This window comes from Coregonus clupeaformis, chromosome 1, assembly GCF_020615455.1.
Source record: "Coregonus clupeaformis isolate EN_2021a chromosome 1, ASM2061545v1, whole genome shotgun sequence".
NCBI lineage: Eukaryota > Metazoa > Chordata > Actinopteri > Salmoniformes > Salmonidae > Coregonus > Coregonus clupeaformis.
In genome coordinates this window covers 17,169,589-17,194,106 of record NC_059192.1, presented here as the reverse complement: position 1 = coordinate 17,194,106, position 24,518 = coordinate 17,169,589, and the positions used below count along the sequence as shown (strand labels likewise).

Sequence of the window (24,518 nt, the reverse complement as noted above, 5' to 3'; positions counted from 1 at the left end):
CAGCTCAAAAGCAGTGGCCATGAGAGGAAGGGGGTATCGATTCCGAACCGTGATCTTGTTGAGTCCCCGGTAATCAATACAAGGCCTAAGACCCCCGTCTTTCTTTTCAACAAAAAGAAGCCCGCCCCAGCCGGGAAGTAGAGGCATAGATGAGGCCGGCTGCCAAGGACTCCTTAATGTAGGTGTCCATAGCTGCGTGCTCGGGGGAGGACAAGGAAAAGATCCGACCTCTAGGAGGGCAGCACCCAGGGAGTAGATCAATGGCACAGTCATACGTGCGATGAGGCGGTAAGGAAGTAGCCCGGGCCTTGCTGAACACTGCCTTGAACCGATGGTAAACACTGGGGACTCGGGAGACGTCAACAGACTCTTGAAACTGGGTACTAGGGGCTGAGGGACTCTGAAGCATGCAGGTGAGTTGGCAGGCGGGACCCCAGCTTAGAATGGTGCCCGTAGGCCAGTCGATCTGGGGATTATGTCTGCATAGCCAAGGGTAACCCAGGATAATAGGATACTCGGGAGAGTCAATGAGATAGAAGGTCTCCTCCTGCTGGTGTTGAGAGATGGTAAGTCGCAGGGACTGAGTCGCCTCGGTAACCTTTCCTGGTTCCAGAGGTCTGCCATCTAAGGCTGTAACTGCCTGGGGTTGAGGAAGTAGTTGGGTAGGGATCTTAAGTTCCTTAGCCAAGGTTACATCCAGGAAATCACCTGCGGCACCGGAATCGATCATAGCCTGGACCCGATGCTGGTGGCCCCCAGGACAGAGTGGCTGGAATAGCCAGGACAGCGTTAGTAGGAGGCGCTCTAACTCTCCCCATCACAGCCCTCCTGTAGCTGGGCGGGGACAGGCGTTTCCCGCAGCTCGGGGCAAGTGGAGCGGAAGTGGCCGGCAATCCCGCAGTAGAGGCACCGACGTTCCCTCATGCGACGTTCCCTTTCGTTGGGAGAAAGCCTGGAACGGCCTAACTGCATGCTCTCCGGGAAATCCTGGAGCAGTTCAGGAGCCGGGGAAGCTCTGAATGACGGAGTCCAAACAGGAGAAACAGAGCTGCTCAGAGGAACTTGGGAATGAGACACCTGACGGCGAGCCGTTCTCCGCTCTCTTAGACGATTGTCCAGGCGGATGGCCAAGGCTATGAGGGACTCGAGATCACCAGCTGGTTCTCGGGTGGCTAACTCATCTTGAAGGGGCTCAGATAACCCTCCCTGAAAGCAGACCCTCAGCGCTTCATCATTCCATCCGCTCCTTGCTGCTATGGTCCGGAAATCAATGGCAAAATCTGCCGTGCTTCGGGGCCCCTGACGGAGAGACAGTAGGCGCTTGGAAGCCTCCCGCCCACTGACAGGATGATCGAACACCCGCTTGAACTCTTCTACAAATGCAGCATGGGAGTCACAACAGGCCTCCTGGGACTGCCACACCGCAGAAGCCCAGGCGAGCGCCTTGTCTGAAAGAAGGGTAATGATGTAGGCAATCTTGGAACGGTCTGTGGGAAAACTTGAGGGTTGGAGCTCGAAGGTGAGGGAGCATTGGGTGAGGAAACCCTGGCAAGAGCTTGGATCCCCAGAAAAGGGCTTGGGAGGTGGTAGTCGGGGCTCCGCCAACCGAGACGACCTGTCGTCACTGGGGGTGACCTGGGGGAAGGGAGAGGACCAGGGAGGCGTTCAAAGAGCTGGCGGAGGGAACTCATCATTTCGGCCAGGAGTTGAGAATGACTAGCCATCAGCTCCTCTTGTCGGCTGAGAACGGCTTCATGGCGCTGGAAAGAAGCCTCATGTCGAGTGATCACCGCCAACAGGTCCGGGGAACTGAGTGTTTCTGGGTCCATGATTGACTTGGTTATTCTGTCACAAGCCGGGCTAGAAACTCCGGTCTCAGATGTGGAGAGCTGGGGGTACTACCCCTTAGCCACAGAGGAGGTGTTGTAGGACCCAAATGAAACACCCAAGGCAATACTCCAGGCAAGTAGATTTAATGTTCCAAAACAGGAGGCAAAACAAAACAACTCCACGAGGGGAGAAAAACAAACTAAAGATAACTTTGAACAACTTACTAGGACAGACCCGGTGGGACAAAGCAGGAGACACATAGTCAGGACGCAATAACCAAGTGAGAAACAAGGGGAAAACACACAGCTAAAATACACAAGGGGAAACAAGGCACAGGTGACCTGGATCAAGCTAATTAGGACACATGAGGAAGAACTAAGGCAGAGGGGAACACAGATGACCTCTAGAGGCCCGGAGACAAACAGGAGGCAGGAAGCTGACACACACGAGGAAGAACTAAGGCAGAGGGGAACACAGATGACCTCTAGAGGCCCGGAGACAAACAGGAGGCAGGAAGCTGACAAAATAAGCAAAGAGAAATGACAGCCCATCATTACTTTAAGACATGAAGGTCAGTCAATACGGAACATTTCAAGAATGTTGAAAGTTTCTTGAAGTGCAGTCGCAAAAACCATCAAGTGCTATGATGAAACTGGCTCTCATGAGGACCGCCACAGGAAAGAAAGACCCAGAGTTACCTCTGCTGCAGAGGATAAGTTCATTAGAGTTAACTGCAACTCAGATTGCAGCCCAATGAAAAATTTCACAGAGTTCAAGTAACAGACACATCTCAACATCAACTGTTCAGAGGAGACTGCGTGAATCAGGCCTTCATGGTCGAATTGCTGCAAAGAAACCACTACTAAAGGACACCAATAAGCAGAAGAGACTTGCTTGGTCCAAGAAACACGAGCAATGGACATTAGACCGGTGGAAATCTGTCCTTTGGTCTGATGAGTCAAATTTGAGATTTTTGTTTCCAACCTCCATGTCTTTGGGAGACGCAGAGTAGGTGAACGGATGATCTCCGCATGTGTTTCCCACCATGAAGCATGGAGGAGGAGGTGTGATGGTGTGGGGGTGCTTTGCTGGTGACACTGTCAGTGATTTATTTAGAATTCAAGGCACACTTAACCAGCAAGGCTACCACAGCATTACTACATGTATTCAATATGTGTTTTTTCATAGTTTTGATGTCTTCACTATTATTATTATACAATGTAGAAAAACCCTCCAATGAGTAGGTGTTCTAAAACTTTTGACTGGTAGTGTAGACGGGACTATCATATCATCTATAATTATAGAGGGAGCAGACATGTCCTATGGCAGAGTGCAGGGGGAGAGTTGATTAGAACAGAACTCAGACCCAGACAGTAGATCTCAAAGGAGTAGCGCTAGCTGATGAGTAGGGGGACCAAAACTGAACAGAGCAGACAGACCAGAGCAGACAGACCAGAGCAGACAGACCAGAGCAGACAGACCAGAGCAGAGCAGACAGATCAGAACAGAACAGACATAACATAATAGACAGAGCAGAGCAGACAGACCAGAACAGAGCAGACAGATCAGAACAGAACAGACATAACAGAATAGACAGAACAGAGCAGACAGACCAGAACAGAGCAGATAGACCAGAACAGGACAGACAAAACAGAATAGACAGAGCAGAGCAGACAGACCAAAACAGACAGAACAGATCAAACAGAGGAAACAGACCAGAACATAACAGACATAACAGAATAGACATAACAGACATAACAGACCAGAACAGACAGACCAGAACAGAACAGACAGAACAGACAAAACAGAACAGAGCAGACAGAACAGAGCAGACAGAACAGAATAGACAGAGCAGAGCAGACATAACAGAATAGACAGAGCAGAGCAGACAGACCAGAACAGAGCAGATAGACCAGAACAGGACAGACAAAACAGAATAGACAGAGCAGAGCAGACAGACCAGAACAGACAGAACAGATCAAACAGAGGAAACAGACCAGAACATAACAGACATAACAGAATAGACAGAACAGACATAACAGACCAGAACAGACAGACCAGAACAGAACAGACAGAACAGACAAAACAGAACAGAGCAGACAGAACAGAACAGAGCAGACAGAACAGAGCAGACAGAACAGAGCAGACAGAACAGACAGACAGACATAACAAACAGACCAGAACAGAACAGAGCAGACAGAACAGACAGACAGAACAGAGCAGACAGAACAGAGCAGACAGAACAGAGCAGACAGAACAGAACAGAGCAGACAGAACAGACAGACAGACAGAACAAACAGACCAGAACAGAACAGAGCAGACAGAACAGACAGACAGAACAGAGCAGACAGAACAGAGCAGACAGAACAGAGCAGACCGAACAGGGCAGACAGAACAGAGCAGACAGAACAGAGCAGACAGACAGAGCAGACAGACAGAACAGAACAGAGCAGACAGAACAGACAGACAAAACAGAACAGAGCAGACAGAACAGAGCAGACAGAACAGACAAAACAGAATAGAGCAGACAGAATAGAGCAGACAGAACAGAGCAGACAGAACAGAGCAGACAGAACAGAGCAGACAGAACAGACAGAACAGACAGATAGAACAGACGGACAGAACAGAAAAAACAGAACAGACATAACAGACCAGAACAGACTGTTCAGATAGAGGTGGAGAGACAGTGGGGGGGCCTCGGTACGGCAGGACAGGGGGAGAAATGCCAGAGAGAGAGAGATACACACACGTTGCCCCTGTGAAGGATACACAGCCCTTGCCAGTGTGAGTGTGTGTGTGTGGGCTTATATTACTATCCGTGTGGAAATCCCCCAATATCCCCACATGGTCATAAAAGGAAAATCTCCCTCGTGGGGACATTTCCCACATCCCCCACATGGACAAAAGCTATTTTAAGATTAGGGTTTAGGGTTAAAATTAGATTTAGGGTTAGAATTATGGTTAGGGGTTAGGAGTTAGGTTTAGGATTAGGGGTTAGGGAAAATAGGATTTTGAATGGAAATACATTTTAGGTCCCCATAAGGATACTAAAACATACAGTATGGTGTGTGTGTGCGCGTGTATCAGTATGCTGCAGTGCGTGTATCAGTATGCTGCAGTGTGTGTATCAGTATGCTGCAGTGCGTATCTCAGTATGCTGCAGTGCATGTCTCTTGGTCCCTGCAGGGAGGTCCCTGACACAGCATTATTCCACTGAACCTCCCTGAGGTCCACCAACACTCAACTAATCCTAGATCAGTGTCGGCTGGAGGGAGTGGGGGGAGGAGTGAGGGAGGGAGGGGTGGAGAAAGAGAGAAGGAGTACAGGGGTTTATTATGTCACACAAACCACACACAAAGACTGACACACACACACAAACCTTATCAGTTGTTCCTGAGGTGTGTATGCAGCCATCACAACACGTAATTTCAACGTGAACATTTGGGTAATATTTGGTTGAGATGTTGATCAATGAGATTTCAATCCGAAAAGACAGCCAGAAGTTTGTTGAATTCCCAATGTGTTATCACTATACTTTTGTAACGGACATGAGTCGGGAATGGTTGCTCATGGTCATGTGATGAGGTAGCCCCGCCTGCGAAGTTCAAAACCAGTGTCTGCCCTCAGACCAAAAGGGAATTTACTCATGGTCTAAGACATCGGTTCACCTGATTCATATCCTGTGTGTTACATTGGTGCCCAATGTGGGGTGGTTTCTCATAGTGGAGGTCAAAGGTGAATGTAGTGAGCATGGTTGCTCATGGTCATGTGATGAGGTAGCCCCGCCTGCAAACTTCAACAACAACAAAAAAATGATAGCGGATACATTTTGTGCAAAAAAAGTAAATATAAACGCCAAAAGAATCACAAAATAGCAAAGTTGAGTCAGAGCTCTCAAGACGGCAGCCATACAGTACGGTGCCATCTTTGATGTGTTATCACTGTTCTTCATCTAATAGCACAACCAAATGACCTGGATTACAGTTCAGATTACATTCAAGTACATGGTGCAAGTGATCAATGCTGTTTGAGATTCTGGTCAGATTATTATAGCAATTGCGAAGATCTCCTCAGACCTACGACCTTAGCATGCTATCTTGAACATGCACGATTTCTATGATTACATAAGAAGACATTTATAGTTACATCAACCTCAAAATCGACTAGAATCGCTACTCTCGACGGGTCTGACGTAGAGTATGTGGACAACTATAAATACCTAGGTGTATGGATAGACTGTAAACTCTCCTTCCAGACTCACATTAAGCATCTCCAATCCAAAATTAAATCTAGAATTGGCTTCCTATTTCGCAACAAAGCCTCCTTCACTCATGCTGCCAAACATGCCCTCGTAAAACTGACTATCCTACCGATCCTTGACTTCGGCGATGTCATTTACAAAATAGCCTCCAACACTCTACTCAGCAAATTGGATGTAGTCTATCACAGTGCCATCCGTTTTGTCACCAAAGCCCCATATACTACCCACCACTGTGACCTGTACGCTCTTGTTGGCTGGTCCTTACTACATATTCGTCGCCAAACCCACTGGCTCCAGGCCATCTATAAATCACTGCTAGGCAAATCCCCGCCTTATCTTAGCTCATTGGTCACCATAGCAACACCCACCCGTAGTATGCGCTCCAGCAGGTATATCTCACTGGTCATCCCCAAAGCCAACACCTCCTTTGGCCGTCACTCCTTCCAGTTCTCTGCTGCCAATGACTGGAACGAACTGCAAAAATATCTGAAGCTGGAGAGTCTTATCTCCCTCACTAACTTTAAGCATCAGTTGTCAGAGCACCTTACCGATCATTGCACCTGTACACAGCCCATCTGAAATTAGCCCACCCAACTACCTCATCCCCGTATTGATATTTATTTTGCTCATTTGCACCCCAGTATCTCTATTTGCTCATCATTTCTTGCACATCTATCATTCCAGTGTTAATACTAATTGTAATTATTTTGCACTATGGCCTATTTATTGCCTTACCTCCATAACTTTCTACATTTGCACACACTGTATATGTATTTTATGTTGTATTTTTGACTTTATGCTTTGTTTTACACCATATGTAACTTTGTGTTGCTGTTTTTATCGCACTGCTTTGCTTTATCTTGGCCAGGTCGCAGTTGTAAATGAGAACTTGTTCACAACTGGCTTACCTGGTTAAATAAAGGTTAAACATCAAAAAATTGGCCATGAATGTGTTACTCATTTTAAGGTTTAATAAATACTGTTACATTAGTTTGTAAGATAGCCATAAATCGAGCAGTGAATTTCAAACACAGATTCAATCACAAAGACCAGGGAGGTTTTCCAATGCCTCGCAAAGAAGGGCACCTATTGGTAGATGGGTAAAAATAAAAATAAAAGCAGACATTGAATATCCCTTTGAGCATGGTGAAGTTATTATTTACACTTTAGATGGTGTATCAATACACCCAGTCACTACAAAGATACAGGCATCCTTCCTAACTCAGTTGGCGGAGAGGAAGGAAACCGCTCAGGGATTTCACAATGATGCCAATGGTGACTTTAAAACAGTTACATAGTTTCATGGCTGCGATAGTAGAAAACTGAGGATAGATTAACAACATTGTACAGTCGTGGTCAAAGGTTTTGAGAATGACACAAGTATTGGTCTTCACAAAGTTCGCTGCTTCAATGTTATGAGATATTTTTGTCAGATGTTACTATGGTATACTGAAGTATAATTACAAGCATTCCATAAGTGTCAAAGGCTTTTATTGACAATTACATTAAGTTTATGCAAAAAGTCAATATTTGCATTGTTGACCCTTCTTTTTCAAGACCTCTGCAATCTGCCCTGGCATGCTGTCAATTAACTTCTGGGCCACATCCTGACTGATGGCAGCCCATTCTTGCATAATCAATGCTTTGAGTTTGTCAGAATTTGTGGGGTTTTGTTTGTCCACCCGCCTCTTGAGGATTGACCACAAGTTCTTAATGGGATTAAGGTCTGGGGAGTTTCCTGGCCATGGACCCAAAATGTTGTTGTTTTGTTCACCGAGCCACTTAGTTATCACTTTTGGTCGTCACCAAACTGTTCTTGGATGGTTGGGAGAAGTTGCTCTCGGAGGATGTGTTGGTACCATTCTTTATTCATGGCTGTGTTCTTAGGCAAAATTGTGAGTGAGCCCACTCCCTTGGCTGAGAAGCAGCCCCACACATGAATGGTCTCAGGATGCTTTACTGTTGGCATTACACAGGACTAATGGTAGCGCTCACCTTGTCTTCTCCGGACAAGGTGTTTTCCGGATGCCCCAAAGAATCGGAAAGTGGATTCATCAGAGAAAATGACTTTACCCCAGTCCTCAGCAGTCCAATCCCTGTACCTTTTGCAGAATATCAGTCTGTCCCTGATGTTTTTCCTGGAGAGAAGTGGCTTCTTTGCTGTCTTTCTTGACACCAGGCCATCCTCCAAAATTATTCGCCTCACTGTGCGTGCAGATGTACTCACACCTGCCTGCTGCCATTCCTGAGCAAGCTCTGCACTGGTGGTGCCCCGATCCCGCAGCTGAATCAACTTTAGGAGACGGTCCTGGTGCTTGCTGGACTTTCTTGGGCGCCCTGACACCTTCTTCACAACAATTGAACCTCTCTCCTTGAAGTACTCGATGATCCGATAAATGGTTGATTTAGGTGCAATCTTCCTAGCAGCAATATCCTTGCCTGTGAAGCCCTTTTTGTGCAAACCAATGATGACGGCACGTGTTTCCTTGCAGGTAACCATGGTTAACAGAGGAAGAACAATGATTTCAAGCACAACCCTCCTTTTAAAGCTTCCAGTCTGTTATTCTAACTCAATCAGCATGACAGAGTGATCTCCAGCCTTGTCCTCGTCAACACTCTCACCTGTGTTAACGAGAGAATCACTGACATGATGGCAGCTGGTGCTTTTGTGGCAGGGCTGAAATGCAGTGGAAATGTTTTTTTGGGATTAAATTCATTTTCATGGCAAAGAGGGACTTTTGATTGATATGTTGGATTCACTCTCCATCTCAACCAAATAGGGTAGGACAAAATCAAATCAAACTTTATTTTAAGTGTATTTTAAGTTTTATTTGATTTAGTCCTATTCTTTGAACTAGATTTTTGGTTGAGATGGAGACGTGAATTCAACATATCATTTATTAATTTGTAGACAAAATGGAATTAAAGCCAGACAAAGTCAGTGGCAGAGTTGGAACTATCCAAGCAGAAGATACTGTGAGGGAAAAAAGTATTTGATCCCCTGCTGATTTTGTACGTTTGCCCACTGACAAATAAATTATCAGTCTATAATTTTAATGGTAGGTTTATTTGAAAAGTGAGAGACAGAATAACAACAAAAAAATCCAGAAAAATGCATGTCAAAAATGTTATAAATTGATTTGCATTTTAATGAGGGAAATAAGTATTTGACCCCTCTGCAAAACATGACTTAGTACTTGGTGGCAAAACCCTTGTTGGCAATCACAGAGGTCAGATGTTTCTTGTAGTTGGCCACCAGGTTTGCACACATCTCAGGAGGGATTTTGTCCCACTCCTCTTTGCAGATCTTCTCCAAGTCATTAAGGTTTCGAGGCTGATGTTTGGCAACTTGAACCTTCAGCTCCCTCCACAGATTTTCTATGGGTATAAGGTCTGGAGACTGCCTAGGCCACTACACGACCTTAATGTGCCCCTTCTTGAGCCACTCCTTTGTTGCCTTGGCCGTGTGTTTTGGGTCATTGTCATGCTGGAATACCCATCCACGACCCATTCTCAATGCCCTGGCTGAGGGAAGGAGGTTCTCACCCAAGATTTGACGGTACATGGCCCCGTCCATCGTCCCTTTGATGCGGAGAAGTTGTCCTGTCACCTTAGTGAGATCTTGCATGGAGCCCCAGGCCGAGGGAGATTGACAGTTATTTTGTGTTTATTCCATTTGCGAATAATCACACCAACTGTTGTCACCTTCTCACCAAGCTGATTGGCGATGGTCTTGTAGCCCATTCCAGCCTTGTGTAGGTCTACAATCTTGTCCCTGACATCCTTGGAGAGCTCTTTAGTCATGGCCATGGTGGAGAGTTTGGAATCTGATTGATTGATTGCTTCTGTGGACAGGTGTCTTTTATACAGGTAACAAACTGAGATTAGGAGCACACCCTAATCTCAGCTCGTTACCTGTATAAAAGACACCTGGGAGCCAGAAATCTTTCTGATTGAGAGGGGGTCAAATACTTATTTCCCTCATTCAAATGCAAATCAATTTATAACATTTTTGACATGCGTTTTTCTGGATTTTTTTGTTGTTATTCTGTCTCTCACTGTTCAAATAAACCTTGATTTAAATTATAGACTGATCATTTCTTTGTCAGTGGGCAAACGTACAAAATCAGCAGGGGATCAAATACTTTTTTCCCTCACTATACATCTCCTTCAAATGTTGATATTTGGTTGCGTTGACAACCAAACACAATTTAATATCCAGTTTGTCTACAAATTAATAATTGATATGTTCAATTCATGTCTCCATCTCAACCAAAAATCAAAGTTAATGAATAGGATCAAATCAATTCAAATGCAAATCAAAATTTAATTTAATTTAGTCCTATTCTTTAACTTTGATCTTTGGTTGACATGGAGACGTGAATCCAACATATGAATTAACTTGAAGATTACATTTAAAATCAACCAAAGCTTGAAACCCTAGGCCTATATGTATTGTCTATTTTTAGTTGCACCCTGGGTTGAATTGAAAGAATAGCTGTTGATGACTTATTGACTTTGCAAATGCTATGTAGGCCTAAATATATAGTATCATTGATGATATATGATTTTTAAAGTATGGTTACATTTCATTTGCTCTGCTAAAACTACCTTTTCAAATGACTCCGATAGCAACAGTGAATCTATTTAGCATTAACAGATCTCTCAATAATCATTCTCACGATAGCACATTGGCAGTAGTCAGTGATAGGAGGTGCTGCCAAGGCTATGGTTTTCTTTTTCTGGATTTAGCGTTGAAGATCTGACGTTGTTTCAAAGGTACAAACTCAACATATTTTATACAAGGTGTTGTGTGGTGAAAATTGGTCGCCATGTTGCCAAAATCCAAAACAGCAGTTTACGTTGATGACTTTTTTCAAATCAAATGTATTTACCACGTAGATTCCACATCACAATAGGTTGACAAATTACGTTGAAACAATTTTGATTCAACCAGTTTGTGCCCAGTGGGATGTTAGGATATTCACATCAGTGCTTTCTCAGAACAGTATGAAAATGTATGCACTCACTAACTGTAAGTCGCTCTGGATAAGAGTGTCTGCTCAATGACTAAAATGTAAAAATGTAAATGAAACAGAGATACAGTGCCTTCGGAATGTATTCAGACCCCTTGACTTTTTCCACATTTTGTTATGTTACAGCCTTATTCTAAAATTGATTAAATTGTGTTTTTTCCTCATCAATCTACACACAATACCCCATAATGATGAAGCAAAATCAGGTTTTTAGAACTTTTTGCAAATTTATAAAAAATAGAAACCTGAAATATAACATTTACATAAGTATTCAGACCCTTTACTCAGTACTTTGTTGAAGCACCTTTGGCAGCGATTACAGCCTCGAGTCATTTTGGGTATGACGCTACAAGCTTGCCACACCTGTATTTGGGGAGTTTCTCCAATTCTTCTCTGCAGCTCCTCTCAAGCTCTGTCAGGTTGGATGGGGAGTGTTGCTGCAGAGCTATTTTCAGGTCTCTCCAGAGATATTCGATCAGGTTCAAGTCCGGGCTCTGACTGGGCCACTCAAGGATATTCAGAGAATTGTCCCGAAGCCACTCCTGCGTTGTCTTGTCTGTGTGCTTAGGGTTATTGTCCTGTTGGAAGATGAACCTTCACCCCAGTCTGAGGTCCTGAATGCTCTGGAGCAGGTTTTAATCAAGGATCTCTCTGTACTTTGCTCCGTTCATCTTTCCCTTGATCCTGACTAGTTTGCCAGTTGCTGCCGCCACCATGTTTCACCGTAGGGATGGTGCCAGGTTTCCTCCAGACGTGATGCTTGGCATTCAGGGAAAAGAGTTCAGTCTTGGTTTCATTAGACCAGATAATCTTTTTTCTCATGATCTGAGAGTTTAGCCTTTTGGCAAACTCCAAGTGGGCTGTCATGTGCCTTTTACTGAGGAGTGGCTTCCGTCTGTGTAATGAATACTCAGGGAGAAAAAGGTGTAGATTCACGCGCAGAGCGCGGCAGGTGTTTATTTCGCCATCGCAAAAGGCAGGAATCGTGGTCACAGGCAGGCAATGGTCATACACAGGTAGGCAAACAGGTAGGTGAAACAAAACTAGGACTGAAGGCTAAAACTGGTTCTCACAAACGAGCTAGAAAAAGGCTTAGTGGAGTCAAAACGAACAATACCTCACAAGGCACAAACAGAATGAACTGAACTAAATAAGGAGCTAATGAGTCCAGGTGAGTAACTAACACAGGTGAAGTCAATGAACAAAAATGAAAGACAGGGCTACGTTCAAGAACACAAAGAAATAGGGCTACGTTCAAGAACACAAGGTTGACTAAGAAAATAAATACAGAACCTTACAGTCCCGCCACTCTATGATAAAGGCCTGATTGGTGGAGTTCTGCAGAGATGGTTGTCCTTCTGGAAGGTTCTCCCATCTCAACAGAGGAACTCTGGAGCTCTGTCATAGTGACCATCGGTTTCTTGGTCACCTCCCTGACCAAGGCCCTTCTCCCCCGATTGCTCAGTTTGGCCGGGAAGCCAGCTCTAGGAAGAGTCTTGGTGGTTCCAAACTTCTTCCATTTAAGAATGATGGAGGCCACTCTAGTCTTGGGGACCTTCAATGTTGCAGAAATTTTTTGGTACCCTTCCCCAGATCTGTGCCTCGACACAATCCTGTCTCGGAGTTCTAAGGATAATTCCTTTGACCTCATGGCTTGGTTTTTGGTCTGACATGCACTGTCAACTGTTGGACCTTGTATAGACAGGTGTCATTTCCAAATCATGTCCAATCAATCAACAGGATGCACCTGAGCTCAATTTCGATTATCATAGCAAAGGGTCTGAATACTTATGTAAATAAGATTTTTCTGTTTTTTATTTGTTATACAATTGCTAAAATGTCTAAAAAACTATTTTCATTTTGTCATTATGGGGTACTGTATGTAGATTGATGAGAATGTTTATTTATTTAATCCATGTTAGAATAAGGCTGTAACGTAACAAAATGTGGAAAAAGTCAAGGGGTCTGAATACTTTCTGAAGGCACTGTAGATGCTCCGGTCAGTTCCAATGTCTCACATGGTCACACACACATACACTTATCCACTCTGCCCACTGGAAATGAAATGTAATGGACAGCACGGCTCCGGCCTGAAAATCAGCCTGGGCTATAAAATCAGTCAGAGCAGACCATCCGCAGGGGCACTGAAAATGAACTACATACCTTTTAGATTGTATCATATCTATTGTATTTAGAACACTGATCACTGTTTGATACTGTTGTGGTCATCTCTCTCTCTCTCTCTCTCTCTCTCTCTCTCTCTCTCTCTCTCTCTCTCTCTCTCTCTCTCTCTCTCTCTCTCTCTCTCTCGCTCTCTCTCTCTCTTCTCTCTCTCTCTCTCTTCTCTCCCTCTCTCTCTCTCTCTCTCTCTCTCACTTCTCTATCTCTCTCTCTTTCTCTCTCTCTCTCTTTCTCTCTATCTTCTCTATTCTCTGTATGTCTCTGTCTCTCAATTCAATTCAATATAAGGGCTTTATTGGTATGGGAAACATATGTTAACATTGCAAAAGCAAGTGAAGTAGATAGTAAACAAAAGTGAAACAGACAATAATTATTATCAGTAAACATTACACTCAGAAGTTCCAAAGACATTTCAAATGTAAGAGTATGTCTATATACAGTGTTGTAACAATGTGCAAATGGGAAAATTCATAAACATAAATATGGGTTGTATTTACAATGGTGTCTGTTCTTCACTGGTTGCCCTTTTCTTGTGGCAACAGGTCACAAATATTGCTACTGTGATGGCACAATGTGGTATTTCCCCCAGTAGATAAGGGAGTTTATCAAAATTGGGTTTGTTTTCGAATTCTTTGTGGATCTGTGTAATCTGAGGGAAATATGTGTCAGGAGGTTAGGAAGTGCAGCTCAGTTTCAACCTCATTTGTCTTCTCTTGAGAGCCAGGTCTGCCAAGGCTATGCTCACTGAGTCTGTACATAGTCAAAGCTTTCCTTAAGTTTGGGTCAGTCACAGTGGTCACTGTGTACTCTCTGTTTAGGGCCAAGTAGCATTCTAGTTTGCTCTGTTTTTTGGTTAATTCTTTCCAATGTGTCAAGTCATTCTCTTTTTGTTTTCTCATGATTTGCTTGGGTCTAATTGTGTTGTTGTCCTGGGGCTCGATGGGGTCTGTTTGTGTTTGTGAACAGAGCCCCAGGACCAGCTTGCTTAGGGGACTCTTCTCCAAGTTAATCTCTCTGTAGGTGATGGCTTTGTTATGGAAGGTTTGGGAATCGCTTCCTTTTAAGTGGTTATATAATTTAACAGCTCTTTTTTGGATTTTGATCATTAGCGGGTATCGGCCTAATTCTGCTCTGCATGCATTATTTGGTGTTTTCCGTTGTACACTGAGGATATTTTCGCAGAATTCTGCATGCAGAGTCTCAATTTGGTGTTTGTTCCATTTGTAAGGGGTGTGTTGGTGCCAATTTCTCCTCTTTCTACCCCTTCGACTAGGGTGGTAGTTGCAAATGTGCCTCTGTTTATTGCGGATGATCAAATCAGGAAGGAGCTGAGTCATTTTGGTAATTTTGCTAGTGGTTTTCGTGTACTGTCGGCAGGTTTACAGGCAGATGCCGTCAAACATGTTGTTTCGTTCCGGAGGCAAGAGGCAAGTGTTCATGTTTCTGTTGAATGTGCATTTTAAATTGAGGCATAGGGAGGGGCTCTACGCAGGGTTTGCCAGCATAGATAGTCTACTGTGCTTTGAGTGTGGGGATTTGGGGAATAAGAGCTTTGCGTGCCCACATAAAGGTTGTAGACAAGGTGAGGGTGCTAGCACCAGTGGGGGAAATCGAGGTCAACGTGCAGGGGGCCATGAGACGCAGGCAGCAGAGGCTGGGCCTATTCATGCTACAGATGGTGAGGTAGATGAGGCTGGGTCTAGTCATGCTATAGATGGTGGTGTAGATGAGGCTGGGTCTAGTCATGTTATGGATGGGGGTATAGCTGAGACTGGGTCTAGTCATCCTATGGATTGTGGTGTAGATGAGGCTGGATCTAGTCATGTTATGGATGGTGGTGTAGATGAGGCTGGGTCTAGTCATGTTATGGATGGGGGTATAGCTGAGACTGGGTCTAGTCATGTTATGGATGGTGGTGTAGCTGAGACTGGGTCTAGTCATGTCATGGATGGTAGTGTAGATGAGGCTGGGCCTAATCATGTCATGGATGGTGGTGTAGGTGAGGCTGGGTCTAGTCATGTCATGGATGGTGGTGTAGATGAGGCTGGGCTTAGTCAGGTTATGCTAATGGTTGAGGAGAGTATAGTGGGGAAGAGTAAGCGACTAGGGGGTGTGGAGGAGGGTGTCAAGCGGAAGAGGAAAAACGGGGAGAAGAAAGGAGGTGGGAGGGGAGAGGCTTGTGTGGTGAAAGGCACCAAGGAACCTTTGCCTGGTGCTGGGGGGAAGGCCCCGACTAGAGAGGAAGGGCAGGTGGTCAGGATGGGAGATGGAGATGAGGAGGAGGGAAGTGAATCTGAGGAAGAGGAAGATAGGGAGGCTTTCTTTTCATACTCCTCCTCAATGGGTCCAGAGCTGACAGCCAGTCATGCAGAGGGGTCAAAGTGCATGGTGAGGGAACTGTCAAGTTTCTTGAATGAGACTAAAGGGAAAATGTTAATCTTTAAGTTTTTTTTAGCAATCCGGGAAAGTTTGTAAGATCAGTACAACACGCTATGTAAAATGAGGGTTATGGTGTCCTCTCACCCAGGAAATGGTTTAGGTAGAGGAAGTGGGTCACAACCGTGCGTAAAGGTGTACCTTCCGACACTGTTTAGATGAAAGTTTTCTTTCTGGCCCATGGGCTTTTTGAGCTTTGCTCTTGATCTCTTTCTTTGCTGGCTTTTCTCCCACTTCTTATGGAGACTCTTTGGGTAGGCTCGCTTAATATTAATGGCGCCAGAGATTCTGTGTCATGAGTGAAACTGTGATTCATGTGTTTTCTGTGTGCGCCAGGTTAATGCCTTTAATGTCTCTGTTGGAATGTCTGTGTGAGAGGTTGGGGGTGGAGTTTGCTGTCGGGATGTTTATAATGGGGTACAGGTATTCAGATAAGGAAAATAGCAAATGTGTGTTGTTGAATTTTCTATTTGCTCAGGCAAAGTTGGGTATTTGACTAACAAGGAGGAACAGGGTCAAAGGTGGGGGGATAACAGACCCTTTACTATTATTTAATGGGATGGTCTCTGCGCGCCTTAGGGTGGAATTTAAGTTCTATAAAATTATAAAAAGTATGGAGATGTTTCAAGAGATATGGTGTGTTGGGGGGCTGTCTGTATGTCTCTTTCTATCTATCTATCTATCTATCTATCTATCTATCTATCTATCTATCTATCTCTCTCTCTCTCTCTCTCTCTCTCTCTCTCTCTCTCTCTCTCTCTCTCTCTCTCTCTCTCTCTCTCTCTCTCTCTCTCTCTCTCTCTCTCTCTCTCTCTCTCTGTCTCTCTGTCTCTCTGTCTCTCTCAATTCAATTCAATTTGCTTTATTGGCATGACTTAACAAAGTACATATTGCCAAAGCTTACTTTGGATATTTACACTATTAACATAATTAAAATAATAATAATCAATATTGTCAACGGGACAACAGTAACAACAATAACCAAGGGTCAAAAATAATGGTGCAGTGGTTGCAGAGCCTTTCCTCTACAGGGTGCCAGGTTTTCCTGTGTCTACCCTTCTCAATGGCAAGGCTGTGCTTACTGAGCCTGTACTTTGTCAAGGTTTTTCTACGGTTTTGATCAGTAACCATGGTCAAATAGTTAGCCACGGTGTACTGTCGATTTAGGGCCAGATAGCACTGCATTTTACTTTGTTCTTGTGCTTGTGTTTCCCAATAAGCAATGTAGTTTTGTTTTGACTGTGTTGTCATTTGGTTTATTCTGATTGATTGGATGTTCCGGTCCTGAGGCTTCAATGTGTTAGTAGAACAGGTTTGTGAACTCAGCCCCAGGACCAGCTGGATGAAGGGACTATTTTCTTTGCTCAGCACTTGGCATTGCAGGGCTTGGTGATGATCTGAGAGGGGGTCACTGTATTTTAGATGTTTCCAAAATGCAATCTATCTCTCTCTGTCTCTCTCTCTGCATGCTGGGAGTGTTTGGTGCATGCTGGGAATTGTTTGAGTGAGTGCTAAGTGCGAGTGTTGTGTAGAGTTAGATATCCTGGGTTTTCCTTTTCTTGGTGATATCCTTTTTTTCTTCTATGCATGATTAAGGTTATTATTTATATTTTCTTGTTGTGGTAGAATTAAGTATATTGTTTTTCGTGTCGAAATTACGCTGATTTTGGTGGGGATGGCGGCCCAAATGGTGACGCCGTCCCTGTCACTTCGGCACGGCTTTAGGTGTGTTACTGAAGCTACTGTCACGGTGGAGGAGGTTCTGGTCGCCGTAGGAGAGAAGGTAGGATATGAGAATGTTGCTTATGCGTCACGGATGAATAAAGTGGTGGTGGTATTTCTTAAAGAAGAGCGCCTTGTTGATCGTATGGTTGAGCATGGCGTACTTCTTAAAGGAATGTTTATTCAAGTTACGCCGCTTTTTTCTCCGTCAACAAGGGTAACGATTTCAAATGTACTGCCGTTTATTCCAAATGAGCGATTGGAGCGCGAGTTATTGCGCTTTGGGAAGTTTGCAAGTTCAATTAAGGTTGTCCCATTGGGTTGCAAACACCCGGCGTTGAAACAGGTTATGTCGTTTCGGCGACAGGTGTTTTTGGACTCACCGGAGCAGACTTTGGAGTTAGCGTTTAAAGTCAAGTATGACAATAGACTGTATATGGCTTATGCTAGTACGGGTAGTCAACGGTGTTTTGAGTGTGAGGATGTTGGTCATAAGCGACATGCTTGCCCGAAAAGGGAGAAGGCAGAGGGAGGGGCGCAGGTGGTCCTCGTAATGCCTGGGCCCACTGATGTAGGGAGAGGTGGGCTGACAGCGGTAGAGCAGCCACAAGCATCTGTTGCTGAGGAACAAGTTGTCTATGTTGAGGGCACAGAGTTGCAACTTGTACCAGAGGGAAATGTTATGCAGCAGAAACATATTGTTGTAGAAGGTAAGGATGGATCTGAAGGGCCATTTCCTCAGACTGGTGAGGAGGTGCCCAGTACGAGTGCTGGGGTACAGGAGGGGGTTCATGTGGAGCTAATCTCCCAGGTAGTGGAGGAGATGCCCACTACAAGTAATGGGTTACAGGAGAGGGTTCATGTGGAGCTAATCTCCCAGGTAGTGGAGGAGATGCCCACTACGAGTAATGGGGTTCAGGTGGGGCTAGTCTCCCAGGTAGTGGAGGAGATGCCTGGTACGAGTGATGGGGGGCAAGTGGGGAGTGTTGAAAGGGATGTGGTAGAGGGGAGTCAGTGGTCTGTGGCCTCAGTTGAGGAGGATCAGGAGAAGGATATGGATATCGCTCTTGATACGATATCAGCTGGTGAGGACTCAATTTACGATCTAGAGGAGGTAAATGGGTTTCTTGATCAGACTTTTGGGAAATCTGTCAAATTGGCAGATTATTTTGATGTTGATAAGTTTGTGAGGTCAGCTGTGATGTTACAGAAGACGGTGGGGTTAGACCTGTTAAGTGAGAAGAAGTGGTTTCGCTTGAGGAAATTTGTTACTGCTGTTGCAGCAGCAAAAGGTGGTGGGAAACGTGGTCAGGTTAAGAGAATTTAAATAATGATGATGATTATGCCTCATAGGGTGTTCTATTCTCTTTGTCTGGTTTCTCTGTGGTTTCTTCTGCTTTTCCTTTTTATTTTCTATATGGAGGTACTAAGGGTAGGTTCTCTCAATATTAATGGGGGAAGGGACAGGAATAAGAGGGCTTGGGTATTAGAAGTAATAAAACAGAAAAGGCTTAATGTAGTTTTCCTACAGGAGACACATAGTGATGAGGAAAATGAGGTTGACTGGGGTATGTGGTGGGAGGGGCAGCATATACTCAGTCATGGTACTAATTTCAGTGCTGGGGTGGCAATCTTGTTTTCTTCAGGCTTAGGGGTGACTGTGGTATCTACAACAGAGATTGTCAAGGGTTGGGTTTTATTGGTCAAGGTGGATGTTATGTTTTTTTTTTTTTTGAATGTTTATGCTCCTAATGAGGGTACAGCGCGTATTGTTGGTTTTGATAAAATAAAGGAAACCTTAAGACAGTGTGACCAAGAGGGGTGGATGGTTTTAGGGGTGGACTGGAACTGTACAGTGGATTTTACTGTTGATCGCACCGCTGAAGACCCTCACCTGCGGTCAGCCACTTGCCTGTCTGGTCTGTTAACTGAGTTTGAGCTTTCTGATGTGTGGAGAGTAAGGAATGCAAAAGTTAGGCAGTACACATGGCTGAAAGTTAATGAAGGTCATGTCAGTGCAGCAAGGTTAGACAGGTTGTATGTATCTGAGCAATACTGTAGTAGGGTTGGAAGGTGTGACATTACTCCTGTGGGTTTCTCTGATCACCATATTGTCACTGTTGATATTCACTTGTCCTGTCCACGAAGGTCATCATCTTATTGGTATTTTAATGTTAAATTGTTACATGATGTCATGTTTTGTGAAAGGTTTTTGTTGTTTTGGGAAAAATGGAGGGTTACAAAAGGGAATTTTGATTCCTTGAGACAATGGTGGGAGGTTGGGAAGGCCCAAATACGATTATTTTGTCAACAGTATACTGCTCTGTCTCGAATTGAAGTTAAAGAGACTATCAGGGCCCTTGAACAGGACATCAAATCTATTGAATTGAAGTTGCTCACTCAGAATGACCCCGGACTAGTCATGAACTTACAGGACAAGAAACATGAACTGAGGTCGTTTCTGCATGAAAGAGTGAAGGTTGCCTTGATTAGGTCTCGTTTCGCTTCCCTCAAGGATATGGATGCTCCTAGTGCTTTAAAAAAAAACCTAGGACAGTCGACATTGCAACGTAAACAGATTGTCTGCCTTCGTCTCCCTGATGGGAAGGTGACCACGGATGACAGTGAAATGCGTCAACATGCCGTGGATTTCTATTCTGCCATCTATAAGGCGGAGGATTGTGACTCTGTGTACTGAACAGTTGTTACACGGTCTTCCTCAATTGGGACCTGAGCAAAGAGTCGCATTGGACTCTGACATTACACTGCAAGAGCTGTCCACAGCAGTTATGCAGCTCTCAACAGGCCGAGCCCCTGGCATTGATGGTTTACCATCTGAGTTTTATAAGCACTTTTGGGGGTCTATTGGGGAGGATTTTTATGAAGTGGTGTGTGAATCTTTTCATGAGGGCTCTCTTCCTGTATCTTGTCAACGTGCAGTACTTTCACTGTTGCCAAAAAAGGGGGATTTGGCTCTCATAAAAAATTGGAGACCTGTTGCTTTGCTGTGTGCAGAATATAAAATTGTTTCTAAATGTCTCAAACAGGTTGAAAGAGTATCTGGGATTGTTGGTCCACAAGGACCAGTCCTACTGTGTACCTGATCGCTCTATTGTTGACAACTTGTTTCTAATAAGAGATGTTTTAGACATTTGTAAACTGTCTGATGTAAATGTGGGTTTACTTTCTTTGGATCAGGAGAAGGCTTTTGATCGTGTGGACCACCAGTACTTGTTTAAAACAATGAAAGCCTTTGGGTTTGGGAATGTTTTTTTTGTCTTGGATGAATTTACTGTATGCTGGGGCCTCGTGTATGGTGAAGGTGGGGGGTGGTTTGAGTTGCCCCATCCCTGTCCAAAGGGGCATCAGGCAGGGATGCCCAATTTCAGGGCAGTTATATAGTCTGGCGATTGAACCAATGCTTTGTTTTTTAAGAGCGAGGCTTACTGGTTTCTCTGTGCCAGGGGTTATGAAGGGTCCCACGATAGCACTGTCTGCGTATGCAGATGACGTGACAGTTTTTATTACAGGGGGTGAGGATGTTAAGGTTCTCTCAAACGCTTTAAATGTGTATGAGGGGGCCTCCTCAACTAGAGTCAATTGGGGAAAGAGTGAAGCGCTGTGGGCAGGCCAGCTTCAGATGGGGTCCGCTCCACGGTTACCAGGGGGGCTTCAGTGGGGCAGAGATGGGATGAAGACTTTGGTTTTTTTTCTAGGCTCCGATGTCTTTCAGAAAAAGAACTGGGAGGGTGTAGTGGAGAAAGTGTGTGCCAGACTGTCAAGATGGAAATGGGTGCTGCCCCAGCTGTCTTATAGGGGAAGGGTACTGGTAGCTAATAATCTTGCTGCCTCTACCCTGTGGCACAGACTAATGATTTTGCAGCCACCAAAGGGTCTGATACAAGAGCTTCAGAGGACCCTTGTCAATTTCTTCTGGTCTGGACAACATTGGATTAAAGCTTCAGCCCTGTACTTGCCACTGCACGAGGGTGGGCAAGGCCTGGTGGACATTTCTTCTAGGATCATGGCTTTCCGGCTTCAAGCAGTACAGAGATTGTTGTACAGTGACGGTTCTAGCTGGGTTGACACAGCCTACACATTGATGAGGAGAGCGGGCTGTTTGGGCTTAGACAAGCAACTTTTCCTCTTAAAGCTGGAGGGGGAGAGTTGCCTGGCCTGACTCCATTTTATGAGTCTGTTATGCAGGCTTGGAGAGTTCTGGTCAAGTCCCGTAAGGCCTGCACGCCACCAGGGATGTGGCTTTTTGAAGAGCCTCTTTTTCATAACACTGCCATCCAGTCCCGTGTTCTGGGTTCAGCTAGCCTACGTTCATGCCTGTTAGGCGTGGGGTGTACTAAGCTGGGTCATCTGATGCGGAACAGGAATAGGTCGTTGGAGGAGCAGGGAGAAAGAGCGGGGATACGATCGTCTCGCCTACTGAGGAAGGTCATCGCTGAGGTCTGTGACTCCTTGCCAGTACTTCATCTGCAGTATGTGACTGACACTTCCAATTCTGATCGGTGGAAGGAGGGTCTGGATTATGTGTTCCCTGCACTGATTGTTAGTGCTGCGGCGGGGGCATTCGAGGAGGACGTGGGGATGCTGCTTTCCTTTGATACCCCAGAGCTGGGGGAGTTCAAGGAGGTGGGAAAGAAGGCCATGTACAGAATATGTGTAAAGGTGTCCCATGCCTCTTCCCTGGAAGGGGTAAAATCGACGAGGTGGGCGGGTGTGCTTGGTCCAGGTGCCTCCCCAAAAGGCTGTTGGCGATCATTATACAAACTGCCTATTGATAAGAGGACAGCTGACCTCCAATGGAGGATAATACATGGAGCCATAGCCACCAACATCCATCTGGTACACCTGGATCCTACTGTTGGGGAGGAGTGTCCATTCTGTGCTGAGTCTGAAACTCTGGCACATCTGTTTTTACAGTGTCCCAGGTTGGTCGGGATGATTGACCTGATCACTAATTGGTTCTCAACGTTGGGAGAGGTTCTCTCTTCTCCACTGTATATATTTGGGCCAAAGTACAGGTTTAGCCAAAAAGGTGTAGTTGTGTTGCTTAATTTTGTGTTAGGGGCAGCAAAATTAGTGATATGGAAGACCCGAAAGAACAGTATTCGGGGACAGGGGTCTGTGGATGTGGTGGGAATGCTGGAGGGAATGTTGGCAGCGAGAATAAGGGTTGAGTTTGCCTATTATAAACTTGTCAACAATATTGATATTTTTATGAGTATATGGGGTATTCAGAGGCTGTTGTGTTTAGTAACTGTGGAGGAGGAATTGGAGTTGTGTTTTTAATTGATGTGTAACTATGGTTTTGTATGAGTATTTATTGTGTGGTGGGCTCCCAGACCCAATACATTTTTACATTTTTTTACATTTTTATAAAGATTATTAAAAACTCTAAAAAATCTCTCTCTCTCCCCCAGATGTGGGTGGTCCTGCAGACCCCATCGCCCCCACCATAATCATCCCCCCCAGGAATACCAGTGTAGTGTCAGGCACATCTGAAGTCACCATGGAGTGTGTCGCCAACGCAAGGTAAACCCACCCCCCGAGGCCCACTGTGACAACATACTCTAGCTGTCACTCCCTAGTCTCTACTCTGTCATCATCTGTTGTGTTCCTGCCAGACTGATCATCTGTTGTCTTCCTACCAGACTGGTTGGTTTTGATGAATCATTTTGCGACAACTTTTTTTATGCAAATGTGTAATGAGTGATTAATGAGTCAAATACTAATCTGTCTGTATTTGTCTGATGCAATGCACAAAGATATTCGGTAAATAGATTTGTGTCTTTCAAATATCATGAGTGTCTCTCTGTCTCTCTCTGTCTCTCTCTCTTCTATCCCAGACCGCTGATCAAACTCAGCATCACATGGAGGAAGAACAGGGTTCTGGTCACCAGTGGTTTGAGTGACTTCAACCGCAGACTGACCATTATCAGCCCTGTGGTCAGTGACTCAGGGTTCTACGAGTGTGAGGCGGTCCTCCGGAGCAGCAGTGTGCCGTCTGTCAACGCTGGGGCCAACCTACATGTTCAAGGTAAGAATATATCTGGGGCCTAGGCCAACCTACATGTACAAGGAATGACTCTGGGGCTTAGGCCAACCTACATGAACAAAGTATGACTCTGGGGCCTTGGCCAACTACATGTACAAGGTAAGAATATATCTGGGGCCTAGGCCATCCTACATGAACAAAGTACGACTCTGGGGCCTTGGCCAACCTACATGTACAAGGTAAGAATATATCTGGGGCCTAGGCCAACCTACATATACAAAGTACGACTCTGGGGCCTTGGCCAACCTACATGTACAAGGTAAGAATATATCTGGGGCCTAGGCCAACCTACATATACAAAGTACGACTCTGGGGCCTATCTGGGGAATATTTACATGTACAGCGTAAGCATGGCAGAATATTAAACAGTTTTTATTTGTGTTTAGTTTGATTTGTGTTTATGAATTTACAATCCACACAGATTCTGAAGGTGAAATCATATCTTGAGAAACAGGGGTGTTGTAATTCAAGGTTTTGGGGAAATCATGCAACGTTCAGGAGATTGTGTGAGACTTTAAGGACTCCTCAAGGTTTTTATTTGATACAGCTGTCTGACAAATACCTCACCATATCTCTCTCTTCTTCAGAGCCTCCCCAGTTTGTGAAGGAACCAGAGAAACACATCACTGCTGAGATGGAGAAAATTGTGGATATCCCCTGTCAGGCACGAGGTGAGACACATGCACATATATATACACTACCGTTCAAAAGTTTGGGGTCACTTAGGAATTTAACTTGTTTTCGAAAGAAAAGCTAATGTTTTGTCCAATAAAATAACATCAAATTGACCAGAAATACAGTGTAGACATTGTTAATGTTGTAAATGGCTATTGTAGCTGGAAACTGCTGATTTTTAATGGAATATCTACATAGGCGTACAGAGGCCCATTGTCAGCAACCATCAGTCCTGTGTTCCAATGGTACGATGTGTTTGCTAATCCAAGTTTATGATTTTAAAAGGCTAATTGATCATTAGAAAACC

At 44.7% G+C, this 24,518-nt stretch overlaps 1 protein-coding gene across 1 annotated transcript in view; it reads left to right on the top strand.

Annotated features, from left to right (window-relative positions):
- Positions 1–24,518, top strand: part of LOC121577743 (protein sidekick-2-like) — a 242,162-nt gene that overhangs the window by 103,975 nt on the left and 113,669 nt on the right. The window contains exons 5-7 of the mRNA XM_045207986.1: positions 22,902–23,013; positions 23,328–23,518; positions 24,124–24,207. Of these exons, the coding sequence (XP_045063921.1) occupies positions 22,902–23,013; positions 23,328–23,518; positions 24,124–24,207 (387 nt within the window). The remainder of the gene's footprint in view (positions 1–22,901; positions 23,014–23,327; positions 23,519–24,123; positions 24,208–24,518) is intronic.